General features: G+C 44.6%; 1 protein-coding gene across 2 annotated transcripts in view; it reads left to right on the forward strand.

The window, feature by feature from the left end:
- The window catches only part of DDX60 (DExD/H-box helicase 60), a 179,511-nt gene extending 158,568 nt beyond the window's left edge, over window positions 1–20,943 (forward strand). For both annotated transcript variants that reach the window (XM_066573553.1, XM_066573554.1), the window contains 6 exons: window positions 7,004–7,125; window positions 10,185–10,332; window positions 11,619–11,761; window positions 13,192–13,343; window positions 16,457–16,519; window positions 20,039–20,943. In XM_066573553.1, coding sequence (XP_066429650.1) covers window positions 7,004–7,125; window positions 10,185–10,332; window positions 11,619–11,761; window positions 13,192–13,343; window positions 16,457–16,519; window positions 20,039–20,132 — 722 coding nt within the window. In that variant the 3' untranslated portion in view covers window positions 20,133–20,943. The remainder of the gene's footprint in view (window positions 1–7,003; window positions 7,126–10,184; window positions 10,333–11,618; window positions 11,762–13,191; window positions 13,344–16,456; window positions 16,520–20,038) is intronic.
- The last annotated feature ends 5,019 nt before the right edge of the window (window positions 20,944–25,962 follow it).

The raw sequence follows: 25,962 nt of genomic DNA on the forward strand, positions 1-25,962 counted from the left end.
GTGTATGCTTCCTCCACTAAAGCACCCTCCTCCTCCTCAACCTCTGTCTCGCAATCTAGATGTGTCAGCAGCAGCAGGACGTCGCCAGCAGTCGGTGTCGCGCGGCGTGGCAGCACAGCGGTGGGCAAGCGTCAGCAGGCCGTGCTGAAACTACTCAGCTTAGGAGATAGGAGGCACACGGCCCACGAACTGCTGCAGGGTCTGACAGAGCAGACCGACCGCTGGCTAGCGCCGCTGAGCCTCCAACCGGGCATGGTCGTGTGTGACAACGGCCGTAACCTGGTGGCGGCTCTGCAGCTCGGCAGCCTCACGCACGTGCCATGCCTGGCCCACATCTTTAATTTGGTGGTTCAGCGCTTTCTGAAAAGCTACCCAAGCTTGTCAGACCTGCTCGGAAAGGTGCGCCGGCTCTGCGCACATTTCCGCAAGTCCCACATGGACGCTGCCACCCTGCGCACCCTGCAACATCGCTTTAATCTGCCAGTGCACCGACTGCTGTGCGACGTGCCCACACGGTGGAACTCTACGCTCCACATGTTGGCCAGGCTCTATGAGCAGCGTAGAGCTATCGTGGAATACCAACTCCAACATGGGCGGCGCAGTGGGAGTCAGCCTCCTCAATTATTTTCAGAAGAGTGGGCCTGGTTGGCAGACATCTGCCAGGTCCTTGGAAACTTTGAGCAGTCTACCCAGGTGGTGAGCGGCGATGCTGCAATCATTAGCGTCACCATTCTTCTGCTATGCATCTTGAGAAGTTCCCTGCAAACCATAAAGGCAGATGCTTTGCGCTCGGAAACGGAGGCGGGGGAAGACAGTATGTCGCTGGATAGTCAGAGCACCCTCCTGTCTATATCTCAGCGCATTCAGGAGGAGGAGGAGGAGGAGCATGAGGAGGATGAGGAGGAGGGGGAAGAGACAGCTTGGCCCACTGCTGACGGTGCCCCTGCTGCTTGCCTGTCATCCTTTCAGCGTGTATGGCCTGAGGAGGAGGAGGAGGAGGATCCTGAAAGTGATCTTCCTAGTGAAGACAGCCATGTGTTGCGTACAGGTACCCTGGCACACATGGCTGACTTCATGTTAGGATGCCTTTCTCGTGACCCTCGCGTTGCACGCATTCTGGCCACTACGGATTACTGGGTGTACACACTGCTCGACCCACGCTATAAGGAGAACCTTCCCACTCTCATTCCCGAAGAGGAATGGGGTTCGAGAGTGTTGCTATACCACAGGACCCTGGCGGACAAGCTGATGGTAAAATTCCCATCCGACAGCGCTAGTGGCAGAAGGCGCAGTTCCGAGGGCCAGGTAGCAGGGGAGGTGCGGAGATCGAGCAGCATGTACAGCCCAGGCAGTGCAACAGTCTTTAAGGGCCTGGACAGCTTTATGGCTCCCCACCAAGACTGTGTCACCGCTCCCCAGTCAAGGCTGAGTCGGCGGGAGCACTGTAAAAGGATGGTGAGGGAGTACGTAGCCGATCGCACGACCGTCCTCCGTGACGCCTCTGCCACCTACAACTACTGGGTGTCGAAGCTGGACACGTGGCCTGAACTAGCGCTGTATGCCCTGGAGGTGCTTGCTTGTCCTGCGGCTAGCGTCTTGTCGGAGAGGGTGTTTAGTGCGGCTGGGGGAATCATCACAGATAAGCGTACCCGCCAGTCAACCGACAGTGCCGAGAGGCTAACACTCATCAAGATGAACAAAGCCTGGATTTCCCCAGACTTCTCTTCTCCACCAGCGGACAGCAGCGATACCTAAGCAATACATAGGCTGCACCCGCGGATGGAAGCATAGTTCTCTCTCACCATCCAAAACGGGGACATTTCTGCTTCATCAATCTGTGTATAATATTCCTCCTCCTCCTCCTGCTCCTCATCCTGAAACCTCACGTAATCACGCTGAACGGGCAATTTTTCTTAGGGCCACAAGGCTCACTCATCTAATTATTCTAAACAATTTTTATATGTTTCAATGCTCTTAAAAGCGTTGAAACTTTAACTTGAACCAATTTTTCGTTAAACTGGGCTGCCTCCAGGCCTAGTTACCACTTAAGCCACATTAACCAAAGCGATTAATGGGTTTCACCTGCCATCTTGGTTGGGCATGGCCAATTTTTACTGAGGTACATTAGTACTGTTGGTACACCAATTTTTTTGGGCCCTCACCTACAGTGTAATCATAGCAATTTGTATGTTCTTCGCCTGCACTCATGGTACAGAAGTGTGTGTGGGGTTGGCCTACACTTTAGCTACATAAATGTAACTTGGGCCTTGGCTATACTGCAGCTACTGAAATGGAACTAAGACTGCGCTCCCACTGAACTGCTGCTTCGGAATTGTTCCTGGGGCCTGTGTAGGCTGCTACAATGACTTAAATGGAACAAAGACTGCGCTCCCACTATACTGCTGCTTCGGAATTGTTACTGGGGCCTGTGTAGGCTGCTACTATTACTGAAATGGAACTAAGACTGTGCTCCTCCTATACTGCTGCTTCGGAATTGTTATTGGGGCCTGTGTAGGCTGCTACTATTACTGAAATGGAACTAAGACTGTGCTCCCCCTATAATGCTGCTAGTGATATGTTAGTGGGGCCTGTCGCTAATGCTACGGCTGAAATGTTACTAATTATGGGCTCTGCCTATACCGCTGCTAATGGTATGTCTCTGGGGTGTGGAAACAGAGGCTTCCCAAAGACATGATGGCGGCGAGGCCATTTCCCACCAACGCGGTTACTGTTAAGGTACATATTACCAGTCAGACTGGGGCATGCAGTGTGGGCCGAAGCCCACCTGCATTAAGCACGACATTACTACCTCAGCTGTGTTGGGCAATGCAATGGGATATTTTTGTGTATCGCCGGTGGGTTCCAGGGAGCCACCCATGCTGTAGGTGCACACGGAGTTTAACCTACATGTGTCCACTTGTAAAGAATCCCAGTCTGACTGGGGCATGCAGTGTGGGCCGAAGCCCACCTGCATTAAGCACAACATTACTACCTCAGCTGTGTTGGGCAATGCAATGGGATATTTCTATGTACCGCCGGTGGCTTCCTGGCACCCACCCATGCTGTGGGTCCACAGGGAATTATAAATGCATCTGTTTCCACTTGTAAAGAACCCCAGTCTGACTGGGGCATGCAGTGTGGGCCGAAGCCCACCTGCATTAAGCACGACATTACTACCTCAGCTGTGTTGGGCACTGCAATGGGATATTTTTATGTACCGCCGGTGGGTTCCAGGGAGCCACCCATGCTGTCGGTCGACAGGGACTTCACAATAGGGAGTTGTACCTGCCTGTGTCTATGAATTAAAAAGCCCGGTCTGACTGGGGCATGCAGAGACACCTTGACAGAATGAATAGTGTGTGGCACATAGGTTCCCCATTGCTATGCCCACGTGTGCAGCTCCTGATGGCGGTGGCACAGGATTCTATTTCTCATTGCTTCTGTACAGCATTGTGGGCTATCGCCTCGCCCCTTTTAAAGAGGGTCGCTGCCTAGCCGTGCCAACCTCTGCAGTGTGTGCCTGCGGTTCCTCCTCATGGCAGACGCACTTCTAAATAGACATGAGGGTGGTGTGGCATTAGGGCAGCTGAAGGCTGCGCAGGGACACTTTGGTGTGCGCTGTGGGGGGGAGGGGGCGCGGTTGGGCAGCATGTAAGCCAGGAGAAGTGGCAGTGGAGTGTCATGCAGGCAGTGATTGTGCTTTGTTGGAGGTAGTGTGGTGCTTAGCTAAGGTATGCCATGCTAATGAGGGCTTTTCAGAAGTAAAAGTTTTTGGGAGGGGGAGGGCCCCACTCTTGCCGCTATTGTGGCTTAATAGTGGGACCTGGGAAATTGAGATGCAGCCCAACATGTAGCCCCTCGCCTGCCCTATCCGTTGCTGTGTCGTTCCCATCACTTTCTTGAATTGCCCAGATTTTCACACAAGGAAACCTTAGCGAGCATCGGCGAAATACAAAAATGCTCGGGTCGCCCATTGACTTCAATGGGGTTCGTTACTCGAAACGAACCCTCGAGCATCGCGAAAAGTTGGTCCCGAGTAACGAGCACCCGAGCATTTTGGTGCTCGCTCATCTCTAATTATTACTTTTATCTAAGATTTGCGAACGCCAAAAAGGGCGCTGAGTGTGTGTGTGCGGGGGGGGGGGGGGGGGGGGGGGGATTTTTAGGGAGTCAATTTTTATTTCGTATAAATAAGCAATGGGGCCTGGAATTTATTCAGTTGTGCCCTGAAATCCAACGGGTGTTCCCTCCTTTATAGGCCTTGCCATGGGTCCTGTAAGTAAATTAGGACCACAATGGGTATGTTTCTGAACTCGGGATAAACAGGGGTATCCATTTGGGGGTGAATGTCTTCATTCCTATGTACACTGTACAAAAAAACTGTTTTTAAATTTAAAAAATTGCCAAAAAAATTGAAAATCGTAACTTTTTCCTTCTGTTTTGCTTAGATTCATTCAAATACTGTGGGGTCAAAATACACCCCTAGATGAATTTGTTAAGGGGTCTTGTTTTCAAAATGGGGTCATTTGAGGTTTTTTTTTTATAGTTTTGGCCGCTCAATAGCTCTAAGTGGGCAATGGGGCCTGAAATGTATTCAGTTGTACCCTGAAATCCAACGGGTATTCCTTTCATTGTAGGCCTAGCCATGTGTCCTGTAAGTCTATTAGGGCCACAATGGGTATGTTTCTGAACACGGGACAAACGGGGGTATCCATTTTGGGGTGAAAGTCTTCATTTATACATGTTCTGTACAAAAAAACTGTTTTTAAATTGACTCAATAGCCCAAAAAATGAAAATCGTAATTTTTTCTTACTGCTTTGCTTAGATCTATTCAAAAATTGTAGGGTTAAAATACACAGTACACCCCTAGATAAATTCGTTAAGGGGTCTACTTTTCAAAAGGGGGTTATTTCTGGGGGTTCTTTGTCGTTTTGGCCGCTCAAGAACTCTACAAGTGGGCAATGGGGCCTAAAAGAACTTCAAGCAAAATCTATGTTCTGAAAGCCACCGATTACTCCTTTCATTTTGGGCCCTTTTGTGCATCCTGACATAAAATTAGGGCCACAATGGGTATGTCTCTGAACATGGGACAAACAGGGGTATCCATTTTTGAGTGCAAGTCTTCATTCATATGTGTGCTGTACAAAAAAAGCTGTTTTTAAAATGACAGAATTGCCAAAAAAAATGAAAATCACAATTTTTTTCCTTTTGCTTGGCTTGAATTCATTCAAAAACTGTGGGGTCAAAATATGCAGTACACCCCCAGATAAATTCCTTAAGGGGTCTAGTTTTCAAAATGGGGTCATTTGTGGGGGTTTTCTATGGTTTTGGGTGCTCAAGAACTCTACATGTGTGCTATGGGGCCTAAAAGGACTTCAAGCAAAATTTCAGTTTTGAAAGACACTGACTACTCCTTTCATTTTGGGCCCTGTTGTGGACTCAGATATAACATTAGGGCCACAATGGGTATGTTTTTGAACACGGGAGAAACAGGGGTATCCATTTTGGGGTGTAAATCCTCATTTTCATGTAAACTATTTCTCCTCTAAATTAAATTAATTCCTGAAAAAAAAACTGTGGGGTCAAAATACTCATGATCCCCCTCAGTGAATACACTAAGGGGTGTAGTTTTTAAAATGGAGTCATTTGTGGGGGTATCTATTATTCTGACACTCATGAGCCTTTCCAATCTTGGCTTGGTGTAGGAAAATAAAGTGTTCCTCAAAATGCTAAAAAGTGATGCTAAGAAGTTAAATTTGTACGTCTCCTAAATGGTTAAAAAAAAAACGAAAGTTTTTCCAATGTGCGCCCAAAATAAAGTAAACGGGTGGAAATATAAATCTTAGCAAAAATTTCTATATTATGTTTGCACATATTTGAGATATTGCAGTTGGAAATGTGAAAAAAATGACCATTTTTTTCAAAATTTTCCCAATTTTGGCCCTTTTAGTAAATAAACACATTCTATCGGTCTATTTTTTCAGCCTAAATGAAGTACAACATGTGGCGAAAAAACAATCTCAGAATCGCTTGGATATGCAAAACCTTTCTGGTGTTTTTCCATGTTAAAGTGACACGTCAGATTTGCAAAATTTCGCCTGGTCATTAAAGGGGTTGTCTCGCAAAATCAAGTGGGGTTATACACTTCTGTATGGCCATATTAATACACTTTGTTTTATACATCGTGCATTAAATATGAGCCATACAGAAGTTATTCACTTACCTGCTCCGTTGCTACCGTCCCCGTCGCCATGGTTCCGTCTAATTTCGGTGTCTTCTTGCTTTTTTAGACGTGCTTGCGCAGATGGATCTTCTCCCTTCGGCTCGTCTCGGAAGCATCAGTGTTTTGGCTCTGCCCCCTTGTACGCGTCATCGCGTAGCTCCGCCCCGTCACGTGCCGATTCCAGCCAATCAGGAGGCTGGAACCGGAACACGTCATGGGGTGGAGCTACGCGATGACACGTACAAGGGGGCGGAGGCAAAACGCTGATGCTTCCGAGACGAGCCGAAGGGAGAAGATCCATCTGCGCAAGCGCGTCTAAAAAAGCAAGAAGACACCGAAATTAGACTGAACCATGGTGACGGGGACGCTAGCAACGGAGCAGGTAAGTGAATAACTTCTGTATGGCTCATATTTAATGCACGATGTACATTACAAAGTGCATTAATATGGCCATACAGAAGTGTATAACCCCACTTGATTTCGCGAGACAACCCCTTTAAGGCGCAAACAGGCTTGGTCACTAAGGGGTTAAAGGCTATAAACACTTTTGCACTTAGTTTTTTGTTCCTTTGCTTTCTAAATGCTAAATTAAGCAACCTTCTAAATTGTTTTCATTACAAAATTATACACGTTAGATGATCAATCATGATACATGTATGATAAAGCCTCCACCCCCTCCCCCTTGACGTGTACAGATGTGTTGTATCTGTATCGTATTAACCTCAGAATTGCTTTTTTCTAATGTAGGCACATGATTATTCTTATTTATTGTTACATAGCTTCTACCAAATTTCCTGACTCTGTAATGGAAACCCTTGTGCTTATCTTAGCACACCTATTTGGAAGACGTTACTTACCACCAAACCTACTTCCGGGTGAAGGGGAATATTCCCAGTCGAAGGTAAACAAACCCCATCGATCTAATATTCATGACCTATACCATCAATATTTCAGACACAGAAATTCCCTATAAGCTACTAAATAACTTGTATCTCTGAACGATGCCTCAGGCTAATGCTATGTTCCTTGGAAATGATGTTAGCTGTGGTCAAAACAGGACATGCAGAATTTCTCTTGGCCTCTCACCTGCCGAGCCAGAAATCTACTGCACACTGAGGAGGGGCAAACACACCGAAACAGCTGTCTGTGTATGGTAGTCTGGTTTGGTTTCCTACTCCCAATCATTGTTTTACAGACTCATTAAAAAGTCGTACATTGATTTGAAGGAATGCTGCCATCGAATAGGTGGCGCTGCAGAGGTATTGTTCCATCTTCCTTATTTGCATAAATTACCCAGAGGAGCATGCATGGCCATATAAGTCTTCTCACACCCCTTCTGGGTAGGGAGAGACAATGCAATCCCAGGACCCACTCACCCCTTAGGCGTATCCACACACGTTTTGGGTGCTGTCCTTAAGGAGAGGCGACACCCCTCTTAAACTTCTAATTGATCAGTCTGAAAAGACAACAGTGTTTTCTCAGAAATAGAGAATTATCAATCACTGCTAATATCCACTTCATCTATAATTTCCTTATATACTCTAGCTTGTGCTTTAAGAATTGCTTTTGTTTTATATTTGTTTTTTGCTTTACTTTATCCATTAGCTGTGCTTTCTAATTGGTAGACCTTTTATCTTTTTGCATAGTTTTAGAATTTTCAAAGTTATCTTTTCAGACTAGACTTCCTATTTCACAAAATAACTTAGTTTTTAACTCCCAGATTTAAAGGAGATTGGTCAGGTCATATGAGCTTCACACACTAAAGTAATGGGGTCATAAGACAGAGGCTGTTAAGTCTGTGGTTGTGATGATTATACTCACCTGCCTCCTCGTTAGGTTGCTCAGCTCATTGAGCAGACTGATCTCTTCATTCAGTGCACACACTTTCCATAATGAGAGGACAGAACAGGGAGGCAGGTGAGGATAGAAATCACGACACCGGAGTCTGTGGCCCTGTCCTCTTTAGATGATGGTGTCCATAGTACCAGACAGGTTACCTTTAAAGAAAGCAGCCCCTCAGGAACTACACTAGGCAGAACACAATTTATCAAAATTATCCAGCAGAAAAACTGGCCTTTTCCCCACCGCAACTAATCACAGTACAGGGTTATTTTTCTACAACAGTGTAAGAAATGAAATATGGACTTCGATCGATCACTATGGGCGACAAACTTGATTTTTCTGTAAGACAGTTGTGATAAATGAGGCCAGTGTATGACTTTGGCTGAGTTTTTTTTTTTTTATCTTCACTATGGTAACATCATGTGGTAATTACTAAATATCAAGACAGGTGAGACATGGGTGGGGAGATAGGCACCAAAGAGAAACACAACAGGGGATGGACCTTAAATGAAAAAGGCTTCTCCCAACAATGTGCCTAACTGAACCTGCTTAAAGGAGATGTCCCGCGCCGAAACGGGTTTTTTTTTTTTTAAACCCCCCCCCCCCCCCCCCCCGTTCGGCGCGAGACAACCCCGATGCAGGGGTTAAAAAACCCACCCGCACAGCGCTTACCTGAATCCCGGCGGTCCGGCGTCTTCATACTCACCTGCTGAAGATGGCCGCCGGGATCCTCTGTCTTCATGGACCGCAGGGCTTCTGTGCGGTCCATTGCCGATTCCAGCCTCCTGATTGGCTGGAATCGGCACGTGACGGGGCGGAGCTACACGGAGCTACACGGAGCCCCATAGAGAAGAGAAGACCCGGACTGCGCAAGCGCGGCTAATTTGGCCATCGGAGGGCGAAAATTAGTCGGCACCATGGAGACGAGGACGCCAGCAACGGAGCAGGTAAGTATAAAACTTTTTATAACTTCTGTATGGCTCATAATTAATGCACAATGTACATTACAAAGTGCATTATTATGGCCATGCAGAAGTGTATAGACCCACTTGCTGCCTCGGGACAACCCCTTTAACTGTTGTGCATCCACCCCAAAAAGGGCGATGCAGTGAAGACAATGTAAACAGACTCCCTACAAGACTCTAGCTGGTGGATGGAACTACAAAGGAAGTCAGCACAGAGAGGGAAGGCAGAGAACACAGAACAGAAACTATAGAAAAAACAGTAGTCTAACATGAGAATACCAAAACGCTAGCTAACCAAGGGATGCTAGAGCACAATTTCACTAGGACAAGCTAAGATTATTCGTATTCCAGAAGTATAACCAGTATCCTTTGAGCAGAGAAGCTGGAAGAAAACCCCTAACCCATACATTGATAGGCCAACTGGGCTGAGAGACAGCTCAACCACCCCATCAGGGCTAAGAATAGAACTTCTCTCTTGAGATCAAACACAGAATGATAATGAACATGCACAGCCAGAAAGATCAGATTACCTGGCTCTAGACCTGTAGGGCATACGAGTGGCACCATGACCGTTCCTTAAAGGGGTTGTCCCGCGCCGAAACGGGGTTTGTTTGTTTTTTCAACCCCCCCCCCCCCCCCCCCCCCCCCCCCCCCGTTCGGCGCAAGACAACCCCGATGCAGGGGTTAAAAAAGATCACCGGACAGCGCTTACCTGAATCCCCGCGCTCCGGTGACTTCTTACTTACCCGGTGAAGATGGCTGCCGGCATCTTCTCCCTCCGTGGACCGCAGGGCTTCTGTGCGGTCCATTGCCGATTCCAGCCTCCTGATTGGCTGGAATCGGCACGTGACGGGGCGGAGCTACACGGAGCCCCATTGAGAAGATAAGAAGACCCGGACTGTGCAAGCGCGTCTAATTTGGCCATTAGACGGCGAAAATTAGACGGCAACCATGGAGACGAGGACGCTAGCAACGGAGCAGGTAAGTGAAAAACTTTTTATAACTTCTGTATGGCTCATAATTAATGCACAATGTACATTACAAAGTGCATTAATATGGCCATACAGAAGTGTATAGACCCACTTGCTGCCGCGGGACAACCCCTTTAAGAACTAATTGAAAACAGAGTCTTCACTTTCTTTTTTTGCTACAGGTTTTTCTTGATAAACTTCCAGATGATTTTGCTTCTGTCATTGAAGAATATAACAGGAAAGTTGCAACATTATTTGGACAATGTATTCTTGCAGGGTCCAAACTTGCAGATACGGAGAAGGAACAACAGCTACCACTTTCCAAAATCAGTAAGTGTTTGTTAGGATCTGTTTTTGGTTTCCTTCATAAACTGTTTCTGTTTTAAAACACATGTATAAAACGTCAGCAACGTAAAACATTTTTAGTGGCTTTTTTCTGTGTTCCTTGGTGGTGTTTTTTATTGTATGTCCCTGTGTTTTTGCAGCTTTACAGAGAAAGCGACGGAAGAGCATTAAATAGAACCATCTGGCCTAAGCATTTTAGCCCCAACTGCTATGAGAAAAAAAAGTGCAACAGAAAATGTGGCTAAATGCGCCATGTAAAGCTAGCCTTCAGCCATAGTGTAGCTGCCATAGAGGCATATCCACTGTAGATTGCAGTTCAATAAATGTAGGTTGGGTTTTCAAAACAGAAATCTGCACTATGCTGTGGAAAGGTCACAGGTTTTCACCATGAATTTCATCCTTTTCACACATAGGGTGAAATCCCTGACAAATCCACAGCACTAGAATACTGCATTGCAGGGAAAAGTGCGGCCTGCTCTGCCCAGTGTCGTCTTTCAACAATGCTGGTAGCAAAATGGCATAGTGTTATTTTGGCCACTAATAGTATGAACCTGTAGCTTTAATATGTGGCTGCATTTGGAGCAATCCCAATAGAAAATGTAGTACATTATTAAATATACATGGTGAACATCGTGAAAACAAATATAATAAATGTCGCCAAAATTCTCAATTTTGTACATCCAAAGTCCTCAAAGTAGTAAAAACATAGTAAAAACAAAGTCATATGAACCAAAAAATGCATTAAAAACTACAACTTGGCTCACAAAAAAAGTCCTCACATAACTTTACTAGTTCTTTGAATGCGTCGATTTTACAAAAATGTATACTTTTTTTCAAAAAGCATTTCTAGTCTGTAAAAGTAGTAAAACATAAAGTAAGGAATACAATACATGTACCCAAAATTGATGACTTTAGAAAATGCAACTTATCCTACAAAAAACAAGCCCTTATATGACGATGGTGACAGAAAGATAAAATAGTTATGGCTCCTGGAATGTGATGATCAAAAAACTGTAAAACAGTTTGGTCACTAGGGCCTAAAACGGAACGATCATTAAGGGGTTTAAGTAAGTGATGATTATGGGCCTATAATTGGTTTACCTCCTTGGAGAAATAAGAAAGTTTTTATTTTTCTTTTTTCTTTTTTTACCCCTGAAATATTTCAAATATATAGTTAGGTGGCATTATATCTTATTTCAAGTTTATTTCCATTTTTTAAACATTCCATTAACATTTGGGCCTGTTATTTTTAATTTACCGACTGTCATTAGAGTTTTCAGGTAAAGAGTGTATGGATTCTGGACTGGTCAATCACCTAATGTCGTGTTATGAAGGAAGAAGTGGTATCACCCCCTTTGCATGTCTCTCAGGAAATGCAGATATTGACTTGATGAGTATGAGAAACCTGAGCAGTGTAAGTGAAAGAATTTGCAGCATACAAAATTTAAGACTTAGTAGTGAAAATATCTATTATAAATATGTATTGTATTTAGAGATGAGCGAACGTGCCCGTTTAGGGCAATTACTCGAAGAAGCATTGTTTTTTTTCGAGTAACTACCTACGCGGGCAAAAAGATTCGGGGGTGGGAGGTGCTGGGGTGGAGCGTGGGGTAGCAGGGGGGAGCTCTCTCTCTCCCCACCCCCCCCCCCCCCCGCTCACCCCCGACACCCACCGAATCTTTTCGCCCGATTAGGCAGTTACTCAAAAAAAGCGAAGCTTGATCGAGTAATTGCTCTAAACAAGAACGTTCGCTCATCTCTAATTGTATTATATTGTAAAGTAGGATGATTACCTACATAGCTAGAGCTATAACCAGTAGAAAGAGAGAGATTGTGATCCTGCTGTATAGAGCTCAGTGAGACCACATCTAGAATACTGTGTTCAGTTCTAGAGACCTCATCTACAGAAAGCCACTGATAACTAGAACACGTCCAAAGACGAACTACAAAAATGGTGGAAAGTCTCAAGAACAAAACTTAAAGAACAAAGAATTTGTATAGCCTTGAGGAGAGATCAAAGCCTTTAAATATGTTATTGGTATAAATACAGTTCAGGAAGGAAGTGGTCTTAGGAAGCTAAACACTAGAACAGGGGGCACAATCTGAGTTGAGGGAAAGAGGAAAAATCAGAAGCAACATCAGGAAATATTTTTTTACTGAAATAGTGGATGTTTGGAACAAACTTCCAGCAGATGTGGTTGGGAAATCAACAATAAACAAATTCAAGTGTGTTCTAGGATAAGCATAGATCTAGCCTCAGAGAGAAATAAGAAGGAAATAATATAAGGGTAAACTAGATGGACCGTGTGGTGTGGTAGCTTTCTACCTTCAATTTTATGTTACTACTACCGGTATATAATTTCCCCCAAGGATTCAGTTTCCTTTTCCTGGGAGCCCCCTCCTTTCCATCATACTGTGGTAGAATCAAAATGTAATGTCATTGCTGCCTGCAAACACCACTAGGTGGAGCTCACTGCATACAAGATTAAGTACATCTTAGAGTTGTCTAACTCTGTACATAGTGATCTCCCTGCTGTAGATACATTGAGTTTTATTGTATAGCAGCAGTTCAGTGCGACACCCGCTCTCACCATGAGCTCTATAGCAGTGATGTGATATGGTATACTGTCCTAAACCTTATTTATACAGTAAACAGGGAAGAATCTCATCATGTTATACCTTACTATATGCTTTGGTTTTAGGGAAATAAGTAAAATCTGCTAAGCCTATGGTTAATTCAGTCGCCTGCACTTGTGGACTCTTTGAATATAGCAAAATACGAGGGAAATCTTATTTGCTTTCTTAGTTTTTATATTTTGAATGGTACTTGTGATATTCCAACAGCTCATGATGCAAACGGCTCACATTCCTGAGAAGCATATCCCATTCTTACACTGTGGAGATACTGATATTTCTGGAGGAAAGCGATACCTTAACGCTTATGCCTTGGATTTCTACAAACATGGCTGCTTGGAAGCGATTGAGAACGATAATGGGTATGTTTCACTCTGCATTCCTAGAATACCGCTGCACAAAAAACAATGGTGTATCACTCAGTACAACTGTCTAAAAGAAAAATTAGCCTAATTAACTATAGCAGTCATAGTTCATCTTTTATTTCTTCACCCCTTAAGCCTTTGTGATATACCATACATGTATGTCATAGGCAGGGGCGTAATGTGAAGCTTCTGGGCCTGAATGCAAAACCTGCAACAGGGCCCCCAACTATAATGCTTTATTTATAGTACTGAGCTCCCTATATGGGGAAGAAGAAGAAAGCCCGCTAAGGCTACTGGGCCCGGGTGCAACCACATCCCCTATAGACCACTCATGGTCATAGGGCACAAGGTGAGTATGGAGCAGTTTTGTTAAGCTGCAGAAACCCACCCTCGACAGCTTGCTCTGATTGCAGGTGTCTAACCAGTTAACTAAGATATAAGCCACTTGGCTATCCTAGTTGATATGCCCTCAAATTTTAAACTGATTATACATCTTTAAAAGCACTAGGAGATACCAATGCCTTGCACTGCGATTTTATGAATGGAAGTCCTGGAATATACAAAGGTGGTCGCAAAAATGATCTCAGCACCGCACTGTTATGAAAGCTGTCCAAAAGAAAATCTGTATTGCTCATATCAACCAATCACACCACAGCTTACATTGTACCTCAGCGCTATAAGAAATGAATGTTGAGCTGTGATTGGTTGCTATTGGCAACAAAAATTACAGGAAAGTTGTTGGGTTTTCGATTTTTGACACCAATATATACAAATGATGAAATTACTCCTGTTATCCTATGCGTTTAACCACTAAATTCCAGGAGTGTATCAGAGACCACAAATCAACACCTTGTTGTCACGGTCAGACTTATCAATGATAATATATAACCAAATCTTATGTATTCTCAACTATGGATCATATTCTAAAGGCTCCCATTTTATATCTTCACCTGAGATTTCTCACTACAAAGGGTGGAAAAAGTAGATATTATAGCTGCTTCTTGGCGTACATTTTTGTCTAGGCACATGGAGCTGCCAGGGATGCACTTGGAGAGGTATGCGCCTCTTCATGTATTCAGCGCACCGTGCCCTTGGGGAATTTCCAATAAGCCTAGCACAGGAAACGCCTGGCTTAGTAGATTTCCTGCAGTGTGTGTTTAACCACTGGCGTGCTGTTTTCCTTTCAGGGTTAGTGTCATTCAACCTCTCTTTTTGCTCCTAGTCTCTCAGGCTAATTTCCCAGATGACTCTCCATATGTAATCTATGGACATCCTTGATCTTCTCTGCTGCTCCTCATATAATCACCCCCAAGGTTCCTCCTTATTTTTCTGAATAAGATATGAGCTCTTACTTAGATTTACCCAAATACAGATATCTGATTTCAGTAAGACCTATAGAGAATTCACATAAGAGAACAAGTTGGCATTATCCCTCTAGGTGGGCAGAATATGAATACTAACCACTTTTTGGAATTAAAGGGGTATTTCGGTTGTGAAGCTAATTTTCAAAAATCCAAGAGGTGTGAAACATGTTTGTGCCATGTTTACGCACACCTGCCTATGAGTATAAATCATGTAGCCATTACCTTCTTATCCTGTCCTGCATTTTTGGTGTTTCCCCACATCGCTATTTTCCAAGATGACTGCTGCATCCCTGCTGACGTGCAGCTTGAAACTACATTTACAGCAGTTTTCTGCTTGGTACTTCATTCCGGTTCATGTCCCTCCTAAGTACTGCCCTGCTATTGGTCCGCAATAGCTCATCGTTCCTATTGAGCAGGTCCTACCTCTAGAGCTCGAATGCCTACAGGTCGTATCCAGGGCAAGCTGTGAATATTCTCTTTTGAAGTGCCAGGAGAAGGTGGTGGTTTTTGGCGCTACAGACAAAATCTGAGGCAGAACCACATTACAAACTTAATAACATTTGATTAGCATTCTTTTAACAACTTTACATAACCAGAATACCTGTTTAAGCACAGAATGCATGTTTGAAAAGTTCTGCAGTATATATGACCTTGGGGCATGCGGTATTAGTGTAATATGTCTCCACCACAAGTATGGGTGGAGATGTGGGTTCGGCTGCCTAAGGTAAAGAAATTTCAACAGCTGCTGATTGGCATCCTGGACACATGGGCGACTACAGCAATTGGCACTAAGCGTCCTTAGGTCCAGAGATCCTGTTTCTGTGTTTGAGTCTACTGCAGCCCAGCGCCCCCCCTCCTGCAGCACCTTTTCCCCCCGTGGCCGTCGGTGGCCAGCAACACATACCGCTGGAAGCATCTACAGCACACCAGCGGCTGCTCCAGCTGCAGTTCATCAGCAGCCAGCTGCTGGAATGCACTTCAGATGTCCTGCTGCTGCTCCAGCTGTAGTTAATCTGCAGCCACCTTCTAGATTGCGCTGCGGTTGTCCTGCTGCAGCTGCTCCTGGCCAACCACCTCCTGCAAGCGGCTCCGGCCAACTGCGGCTGCTCCTGGTCTTGGCTGCCCTGCTCTTCAAAGCGGCTCTGGCAGTCCTCCTCATTGGGCAGCTCCTGTAGCCACGGGTCCCCCCCGCCCAATACATAGTGCCGGAGCGCTCCGGTTCCTCTCTGCCTTCACTGCTGACAGACTGAGAAGGGAGCCAATCCGCAGCTTTGGGGCATTCTCTCTAACTCAATAGATCTCCACCCATAATTCAGCTGGAGACGTATGGCACTAAAATACTATGGCATGTAATTGCAGGTCTACAGTACATAGTTGTATTCATCTGCCTTTGACTCCTATTAAAACAATAGTATATAGCATACAGTTGAAACAGAGGGATTATGGACAACAGGTATAAAAGAAAGCTCTATAGATGTCTAACCTCTGGCATCTCCACTCAAGGCTTCCATGTCCCAAGCTAGAAAAGCATGAAAGCCATTCTTCATAGAAATTAATAAGACTGTCTCTAAAAAAAAAAACAAAGAACTCGCATGTCATTGTATTTTGTGCTCCCATTCACTAAATGTAAACTTTCAAAACACTTACATATTAAAAAAATGTTCCCTATTGATGTAACCAACATCTTCAGGATACTTCAAAATGTAACTAGTAGCAATAATGTGTCTTTTCCCCGTTTTTTTGCAGTTTCAATTTTGGGGAAGCGTATTATGCACTAAGGGACTTCTACCTTACCATTGCAGCTATAAGGTAAGGATTGCTCTGGTTCCAATTCCATTATTTGAAAAATATTTTACCGTTACTACAGTATTTGAACCTACTAAAAGGCAGGATTCACACTTCAGAGTCTAAAAAGATCAAGGACACAACCCCAAAGTCATTTGTTCCCTCTTAAGAAAAAAAAAAGGTTGATATACCTATGTGGCTATTAAATGGTACCGCTATGCTAGAGCCAAATATTACCAGCATGTAGTGATTAAATATTACCGCCACACTAATAGAGTAACATACCTTGTAAGGCTGAAAAAAATACATATGTCCATCAGTCCAGCTTATTATCCTACAATGTTGTTACTGAAAAACAACCTACATTATACAAAGACCAATATTACCACTATACAAGATCCAAATAATGCCCACTTTGTGCCACCACACAATAAAAATTCCCATCTGTGTGCCACCAAGAAAATTAAAGTTTATGTTCTCCTAAACCCAGGATGAGCGGAGGAGTTGGAGCCTCTTCCAGCCTATGTAGTCAGCATTCCAGTACAGGCAAAACAATGCAGTGACATCACTGTGGTGCCTGCGCTGGGATACTGATGCCCTGTGGCTGGTTCGGGAGACATGCAGACCACAGACTTGAAGTAGAGGCCAAAGAATGGCAGGTCCAAGATCCTCTCTGCTTTCCCATAAGCTTCAACTATATCCACATTTTGAGAAACGTTTTCATCATTGCCCTTATTCCCTTCTGGAATCTACAAATAAAGAAAATGTAGACTGCATACCATTAAAAGAAACACGAATGGGAATTAAATGGTGGCGGCTCAGTGTCTCAGAGCATAACATTGGGGTCCTGGGTTCAAATCTGAGCAAGGACAACATCAGTTTGTATGTTCTTCCTGTGTTTGCATGGGTTTCCTCCCACACTCCAAACACATAATACGTGAATGTAGATTGTGAACCTCCATGGGGAAAGAGGTAGGTGCAGATGATGACAATCTGTGTACAGCGCTACAGAACATATATATGTGCTATGTAATTAAGAGCCAAAGAAAGACGATTGATAACATAAGGGAGCCTATTTAATCAGACCAGCGTTTCACACACTGGTCTAGGTAAGCACTGCTACCGGATATGAGCTGCAAATTATTAGGGCTTTCAATAAATTTGTCTCATCTGGCTGCAGTTCTGTACACCACATGAACACCTACGCCAGCTCTGAGCTGGCACAGGTGTTTGTGACTTTTGGGGCATGTACACCGTGCCATACTTCAAAAAAGATGACAACAGTTTTGGAACATGTGCCAGAATTGTGGCATCCAGAGTTTAATACATAGGCCCCAGTGTTCTTACCCTGTATCCCAGAAATTGAGACCCATCTGAAAATAAGCCCTACCTGCATTACATTTAAAAAAAAAAAGGAATAGATTGCCTAGCAGGCTCGGTACAGGTCTCTCCCGCTGCTCTCCGGAGTCTGACGTGCATCTCTGCTGCCCACAGAAGATCACTTCCTGGTTGCAGGATTCATAAATTGCATCTCCTAGAAGCAATGACTCTGATTGGCTACGCAGCACTCGAGAACCAATCAATGTAGCGCTCGATGAACCAATCTGAAGGCTGTGATTGGGTAATCGAGTGCTGCATTGATTAGCTGAGTGACAGTCGAAGAACCAATCATAGCCATCGCGTTGTGAAGGTGGGATTGATGAATTGGCCAATCAATGCTGCCGCTTAGCGTGTTGGAGCTCCAGGAGAACAGTGGGAGGGAACTGTACCGAGCCTGCTAGGTAAGTATAGTAAGACATCCCTGAAAAATAAGACCCAGCGCCTCTTTTGGGGCAAAAATTAATATAAGACAGGGTCTTATTTTCGGGGCAACACTATACCTGCAAATTTACATCATATACAGTATTTACACAACGTTAATGCTTTTTCTGAGACAAACAAATTGTTCCTTTCATACGAAGTTGTCAACTCTGCATCCAGAACCAATGGTGTATAGCACCATATAGTCTAATGGGTACAGTCATTGTTATATATACCATTGTTCCGTAGCTTCTATGTTTTGCATTAAAGGGAATCTGAGGGCAGCATAAAGTAATGACAGACATGCTGATTTCAGTGGTGTGTCACATACTTATCAGTATGGTGTAGGGTTTCATAAAATTACAGTTTATGAGCTGTAGCGCAAGCCAAGTGCTCTGTGAGCTGATTGACAGCTTTCTCCCTATTTCTGTACACAGCCAGCAGCTCAAGAATGCAGGGGACATAGTGGAGACCATGTACATATTACTGAGAGGACACTTGGCTCTCACAATGTTAGATTTTATGAAAACTAAAATCATATATGCGAATGAGTGACAAAGTGCTGAACTTTGGATGTTTCTCATCACCTTATGCTGCCCTGCGGCAAGGCAGCATAAACTGTATAAGTTTCCCTTTAATGCATGGTTTGAGATGTGCTAATACAAGGTAGGTAGCAAAGTTAGTGTGAGAAGGGTTTAAATGAACAAAACCCCTTTTGACTGACTGGAGTAATTAAGAACACAGCAGAGCCTGGAAGTGACCATACAACTAACTTAGTTTAATGCTGGATTTCTAATGTCTAGAATCACTGAGGATCTCGGTTCTGTTTAATTCTTCTCCCTTTAAGCCCTTTTTACATGGACAACAGCGATATCACTGCAAGAAAATTGCAGCAATATTTCATCTGTGTTCTGCGCGATATCGCTGCGTTTTTTCACTGCAATATCGCAATTTCGTAGCACTCTTTTGCCTGGATTTTCAGGGGACTTGAAATATAAGCCCTACCTCGAAAATAAGTCCTGACTACATAAAAACAATACATTGCCGGTGCTATCATAACAGGTGCTATCTGCTCCCCTGCACTTCTCCTCTAGCAGTACCGCGGCACTTGTCCGTAATCTTCGGCCTGGTGAGGGAGTTCAAAAAAATCCTGCCTTTAGGAAGCGCTAGCTCTGATTGGCTAATCTGCTGTGCTCGAGAACCAATCAGAGCTCGTGCTTCCTGGGGGTGCTGATTTTTGAACTCCCTCACCAAGAAGTGCTGGCTGAAGATTACAGACAAGTGCCGGAGCTTCAGGAGAAGTGCAGCGGAGTGGACAGCGGCTGTTAGGTAATGTATTGGGTTTTTTAATGCAGCTAAGGCTTATATTAGGGGAAACAGTAGGACTTCCTAATGTAAAAGTTGCACCACACGAAAACTGCTTTTTTGTGCAAAGCAACAGCAAGGAAGACAACGTAGGGAAACATGGGTTACAAAACATTGCAAATTGTAGTTTTTTTCCGCAATGTAGCAGCCTAAAAAAAAACATCATATGAAGGAACCCATTGGAAAGCATGGGCTTCACATACATGCGATTTGTAGCACTGTCTCATCACAAGAAGAAATCGTGAGATTTTGGCGCAAATGTGAAAGTGGCCTAATACAGCTCCTTCCTTTGAGGAGGCTCAGATAAGAAATGCTAGATCTGTTTCGTCTGTGTATTGTGAACGCATAAATAACCTATGTTTTTCTTTTTTCTATCAGTGTTTCTTTGACGGAGTTGTGTGAATCTGACCCAGTTGCGATGGCCTTTGAACAGCTGAAATCGATGTATGATGAGAAACTAAAAATAGTGTAGCAAGTTCTTCCTTTTAAGATTTCACATAACCACATTGACGCCAAGAATCATTTCATTCTTTACATAATTTTATTAATCATTTTTTAAATTGTAAAGATCTAACCGGCTGTACAGCAGTTAGCTGTAATCAAATTAATTGTATTTTAGTGGAAGAGCCGAAAACCACCAAAAAAAAAAAAAACTAAAGAGTTATGATGATATATTGTTAAATGATCCAGATGTATCACACAAACTTATATGAGTCTTTCAGGTTTCAAAGAAGTATCCCCATCTCTGCTTTCATAGTCGTGATTGGAGACCACTGCTATAGTTCCTGGCAGCCCGGCCGAAGCCTGCAGGAACAGCTGAGCGCTTCAGCCCAGCGCCTTTTCCGTTGCTCCTATTTAAGTGAATGGGAGCGACAGAAACCACATAGCGCACAGGGCACTACAATGTTTCCAAACACCATAGCATTTCTCTACTGCAGAGCTTCAATGATCTCGGCCGGCACATAGTTTCATCATATTGCTTCAATAGATGAGTCCAGTTGCATGATACATTTTGCAGGGCAGAAAGACTACGTGTATTCGCACCCTAAAGCGATTTTTCACACAGTAGAATTTGCCACAGAACTTTTCTTGCAGTTTCCACCGGTAAACTGTGGCAAAAACCCATGAAGATTTAGCTCTGTTAGTGGGCAAAATCTGTGCACAGAACGTCACCACTAGAGATGAGCGAGCGTACTCGGCCACGCCCCTTTTTTGCCCGAGCGCCGCGATTTTCGAGTACTTCCGTACTCGGGCGAAAAGATTCAGGGGGGCGCCGTGGGTGAGTGGGGGGTTGCAGCGGGGAGTGGGGGGGGGGGGGGGAAAGAGAGCTCCCCCCTGTTCCCCGCTGCTACCCCCTGCTCCGCCGCACCTCCCCCCCGCCCCCCGAATCTTTTCACCCAAGTACGGAAGTACTCGAAAATCGCGGTGCTCGATCGAGTAATTACTCGAAACGAGTAGGTTCGCTCATCTCTAGTCACCACATTTCCACGCAGATCGCTGTCAGAATGTAACATGTTACTTACTACTCCTTAAGCATTCACACGGAATCGCATTGGAAATTCTACACATAGCTCGGTAAATGGCAAAATCTATATCTGCGTCAGAAATATGCGGCATAGGCATGGATTTCTGCCGCAGTTTTAGATGCAGAATCTGCGTCAGATTCCGTTGTGTGAATATACCCTAATAGTTTTACGATTGGTTCAGTTTAAATTGTAGCTTAGAACAAAAGATGACTAAAACTTCCTTCAAATGACGTAAGGGAACGTCATGGCAGCGGGGTACTTACCGCAACTGTATGTACCCTTAGGTCATGTAGATAGCGCAACATCATAAGAGATCTCGCGCTATCCGGCAGCGGGAGCCGGTTGTCACCGATAGCCGGCCTCCCGCTGCAACAGCGGGGGTGCATAGGAGATTCTTCCTCCGCTGTTAACCCCTTCCCTGCCGCAGTCTATGTTGCACGCTCCAGCAGAGAGCCCGGCTGGTTGCCATGGTAACAGGATGCCACCTACAGGCATTCTGTATTACCATTGCCTATGGTCGCTGTAATAAGCGATAACGCATTGCAGGAGAGAAGTCCTGCAATGCCTTATCATAGCAATCATAGGTGCTATGCTGTAAGTCCCCCAGAGGGACACAAATGGTGTAAAGAAAAGATCAAAATTATGTACAAAAAAAAACCTTTTTGGGGGGCTTTTTCTCATATTAGCATAAATAAATAAATGAAAATCCCACATATTTGGTATTGCCATGTCCATAACGACACATACAATAGGTTGAACATGCTTTTATTCCTGCACGGCAAAAAGCGTGGGAAAAAAACCGCTGAAAAACTAAGGCAAAATGCTAATTTAGCATTTTGCCTCCCAAAAAACACAAAAGTGATCAAAAAAGCCAAATTTACCCCAAAATGGTACCAATAAAAACTACAACTCTTCTCTCAAAAAATAAGCCCTCACAGAGCTCCGTCCATGGAAAAATACAAAAAGTTATAGGACTTTTGAAGGCAGTGATTTTAGAAAAAAAAAAAAGATTTTCAATTATGTGGTTTTTTTAATTGCAGAAAAGTGGAAAAACCTTAAAAAAAAAGAAGAATTTTTTGGTATCGTTGTAATCGTACCGGCCCGCAGAAAAAATATATTGTCATTTATGCTGCATAATTAACACTTAAAAAAAATATATGGCAGAATTGATGAGTTTTCTCTCCCTGCGAACATAAAAAAATAAAAGTTTTATCCTATAGTCTGTACCCAAAAATGGTACCATCAAAAACTACAGTTCGCCACGCAAAAAACAAGCCCTTATACGGCCGCGTCGACGGAAAAATAAAAAATGTATGGCTTCTGAAAAATAGAGATTAAAATCTGCCAAAAATCGTTGGGTCCTTAATAGAGATGAGCGAACGTACTCATTACGAGTACTTACGCACCCGAGCACCGCCATTTTCGAGTACAGCGGTACTCGCGCGTAAAGATTCGGGGGGCGCCGTGGCGGCACGGGGGGTAGCAGTGGGGAGTGGGGGGGGGGGAGAGGGAGAGAGGGCTCCCCCCTGTTCCCCGCTGCTACCCCCCGCACCGCCGCGCCTCTCCCCGCCCCCCGGCGCCCCCCAAATCTTTACGCCCGAGTACTGAAGTACTCGAAAATGGCGGTACTCGGGTGCGTAAGTACTCATTACGAGTACGTTCGCTCATCTCTAGTCCTTAAGCCCAAAATAGGCCATGTCCATAAGGGGTTAAAAATGTCTTTTTTAAGGTGTTTGCTTTTTTATATTATATACTGTACTCTTCATAGGAGTATGTTATTAATCTATGTATGAAGTAATCAATTTCATAAAAATAAAATTGAACAATGTGTTTTGTATTTAATGACTAATTGATTTGAGTATCTAATAAATGGTAAATAGTACAAAGATGATTATTCTCCAGCAGACGATGCCATTTGAATGGGAAATCTTCCATTTGAATCAAATATTTTCATAACGCAGTGCAACAAAGAATCCAAAGAAAAGATTTGGGCTTTTATTTTAAATCAGATTATATTTGGTCTGCAACTTCATAAGCAGTAATGAACACAATATGTAATCCTAAGAAGCAGAAGAACATTTTGTGGATAGTCTTCCTTTAACTGGACTTTATAGTAAAGCCCTTAAAACTTATATTAAGGGCAATGGGGGGGGGGGGGGGGGGGGATGGAGTGGCGCTTAGCTCCACCCCGCCCCCTCCCATTGCAATCAGCCAGAGGGAAGGAAAGAAGAGGTAGGGAGTTTAGCAGTCACGCTGCTAAACTCCCTCCCACCTCTCTTCTCCGGCTGCTGTCATTGGCTCCCATAGGAGCCCATGCAGCAGCCAACGTTTTTGGGCTATATTGGCCGTCCGAGCGCTTTTACGTCGCGGGAGTACGGCCATGTGATTTTATGCAATGGAATCCAATGCATGTGAAAACGGTAGGCTGATTTACGCTCGTGTGAAAGAGCCCTCAAAGTAAGTCACACCGGACTGACACCCTGGGCTCCACCAGCATCTAAATCAAGACTGCTTACTGCAAAAAAGCAATAATAATTCCTCTCCTCCTGTGTGCCTCAAATCTGTTAGGGGATTCAATAAGGATCTTAAAGGGGTTGTCCCGCGGCAGCAAGTGGGGTTATACACTTCTGTATGGCCATATTAATGCACTTTGTAATATACATCGTGCATTAAATATGAGCCATACAGAAGTTATACACTTACCTCCTCCGGTGCTGGCGTCCCCGTCTCCATGGCGCCGACTAAAGCTGCCTTCTCCTTCCATTAGATGCGCTTGCGCTGTCCGGTCTTCTGCTCTGTTGAATGGGGCCGCTCCGGCGCCGCACATGTCTTCTGCGCATGCGCAGACCAGCTCTCCGGCGCGAGCACGCTGGAGCGGCCCCATTCAACAGAACAGAAGACCGGACAGCGCAAGCGCGTCTAATGGAAGGAGAAGGCAGCTTTAGACGGGGACGCCAGCACCGGAGGAGGTAAGTGTATAACTTCTGTATGGCTCATATTTAATGCACGATGTATATTACAAAGTGCATTAATATGGCCATACAGAAGTGTATAACTCCACTTGCTGCCGCGGGACAACCCCTTTAAGGCTATTATAGAGAATACATCAAAGTACACTCACATCAGGTTGGGTGGTGCCAAGATTTGAAGCACTACTTTAGAACACTTGTAACTACAGCACTCCGCATTACCAGATACTTTGGGAAAATGGTCATGAAAGGCCCTCTCCACATCTGTAACATGGGTGTTAATATAAGGGGTCAACTCCACTTCACAGCTCAATTCCACTTATGAAGACCACAAAGCAACATACATACAGCAAACAGTCCACACACCAAGAAATACCAATGCTGCCACCACTAAACGAATATGGGTTATACTCAGTCAGCAACTACACTCCAGTACTGGCAAGTTATACTCTACAGAGATTTTTGCTCCACAGAACCCTAGGGCTGGGTTCCAACGCGACGAAAATCCCGCGGCTTGGCCACACCGAAAAGCTGCAAGATTTCCGCGAGAGAGCCGCAGCTTCAAAACCCGCGGTATTTCGTCACGGGTTTTGGAGCAGTTTGGCCGCCGGCATTCCATTGTGGCTTTCTCTCCCCATAGAGGGGAGTGAGGCCCCAATGGGGAAAAAAAAGAATTAACATGCTGCGGCTGTCAATTCCGTGCCGCATCGCTGTTTCCTCACGACTTTGCCATGACGGATTGGCCGCCCCGTGTGGAAAACATTTTTGCAAGCTCTCGTCCACATGGCTGGCTAATGCCGGGAAAAAAGTGGGGATAGTAATTATAGAGTAAACACAACTAGCTAAAGGCCAGAAAGAATGGATTACTTACCGGTAGTCCTTTTTTCGGGAGTCATCACTATGGCCCATCACACATGGAGGTTGCCCTCTGACCTCAGTAGGGACACGAAGAGCCGTAAAAGCACATCCCCTCCACCATCTCCTCAGTGACTTTCAAAATATTACGGTGGACAATGTATACTGAACCAAAAATTTCCTTTATTCGGTATTATTTTACATTGAGAAAAAGAACATAAATATTATATGAGGGAGGGAACTATGGGCCGTTGTGATGTCTGCTGGAAAAAGGACTATCGGTAAGTAATCCATTCTTTCCCCGGTTGTCATCCCGACGCCCCATTACATATGGATTAATACCAAATTATAAGTATTTTAGGGTGGGGCTACTGCCTGGAGGACTTTCCGTCCGTATACCAGGTCTCTGTTAAACTGCACATTAACTCTATAGTGCTTAATAAATGTGTGCAGACTGGACCAGGTAGCCGCTTTACAAATTTGTTCAGCGGAGGCCTGTGCTTTCTCTGCCCACGAGGAGGAAAGGGATCTTGTAGACTAGGCTTTGATATTTTCCGGAGCATTGAGACCCCGGCCTTTGTATGCCTTCTGAATAGCCATCCTGATCCATCTTGCTATGGTACTTTTAAATGCTGTCTTTCCTCTGACTGTCCCCTGAATCTGGACAAAAGGGTTATTATGCTTTCGAAGGATTAGGTAGTCTCTAGATATGCTAGAGCAGACCTCCAAGTTATCAAATTCTCTCTCTCTCTCTCTCTCTCTGTCATAACAGGGGTCTTGGCAGAAAGTAGGTAGGGTAATTGCCTGTTCTCTGTGGGATTTAGAAACGACGTTCGGAAGGAAGACAGGATCTAGGTCAGTGGTGGCAAACCTATGGCACACGTGCAAGAGGCGGCACGCAGAGCCCTCCCTACTGGTACGCGCCATCGGCCGCCCACCACTCAGCTGCTCT

The sequence above is a fragment of the Eleutherodactylus coqui genome, chromosome 7 (assembly GCF_035609145.1).
Source record: "Eleutherodactylus coqui strain aEleCoq1 chromosome 7, aEleCoq1.hap1, whole genome shotgun sequence".
Lineage (NCBI taxonomy): Eukaryota > Metazoa > Chordata > Amphibia > Anura > Eleutherodactylidae > Eleutherodactylus > Eleutherodactylus coqui.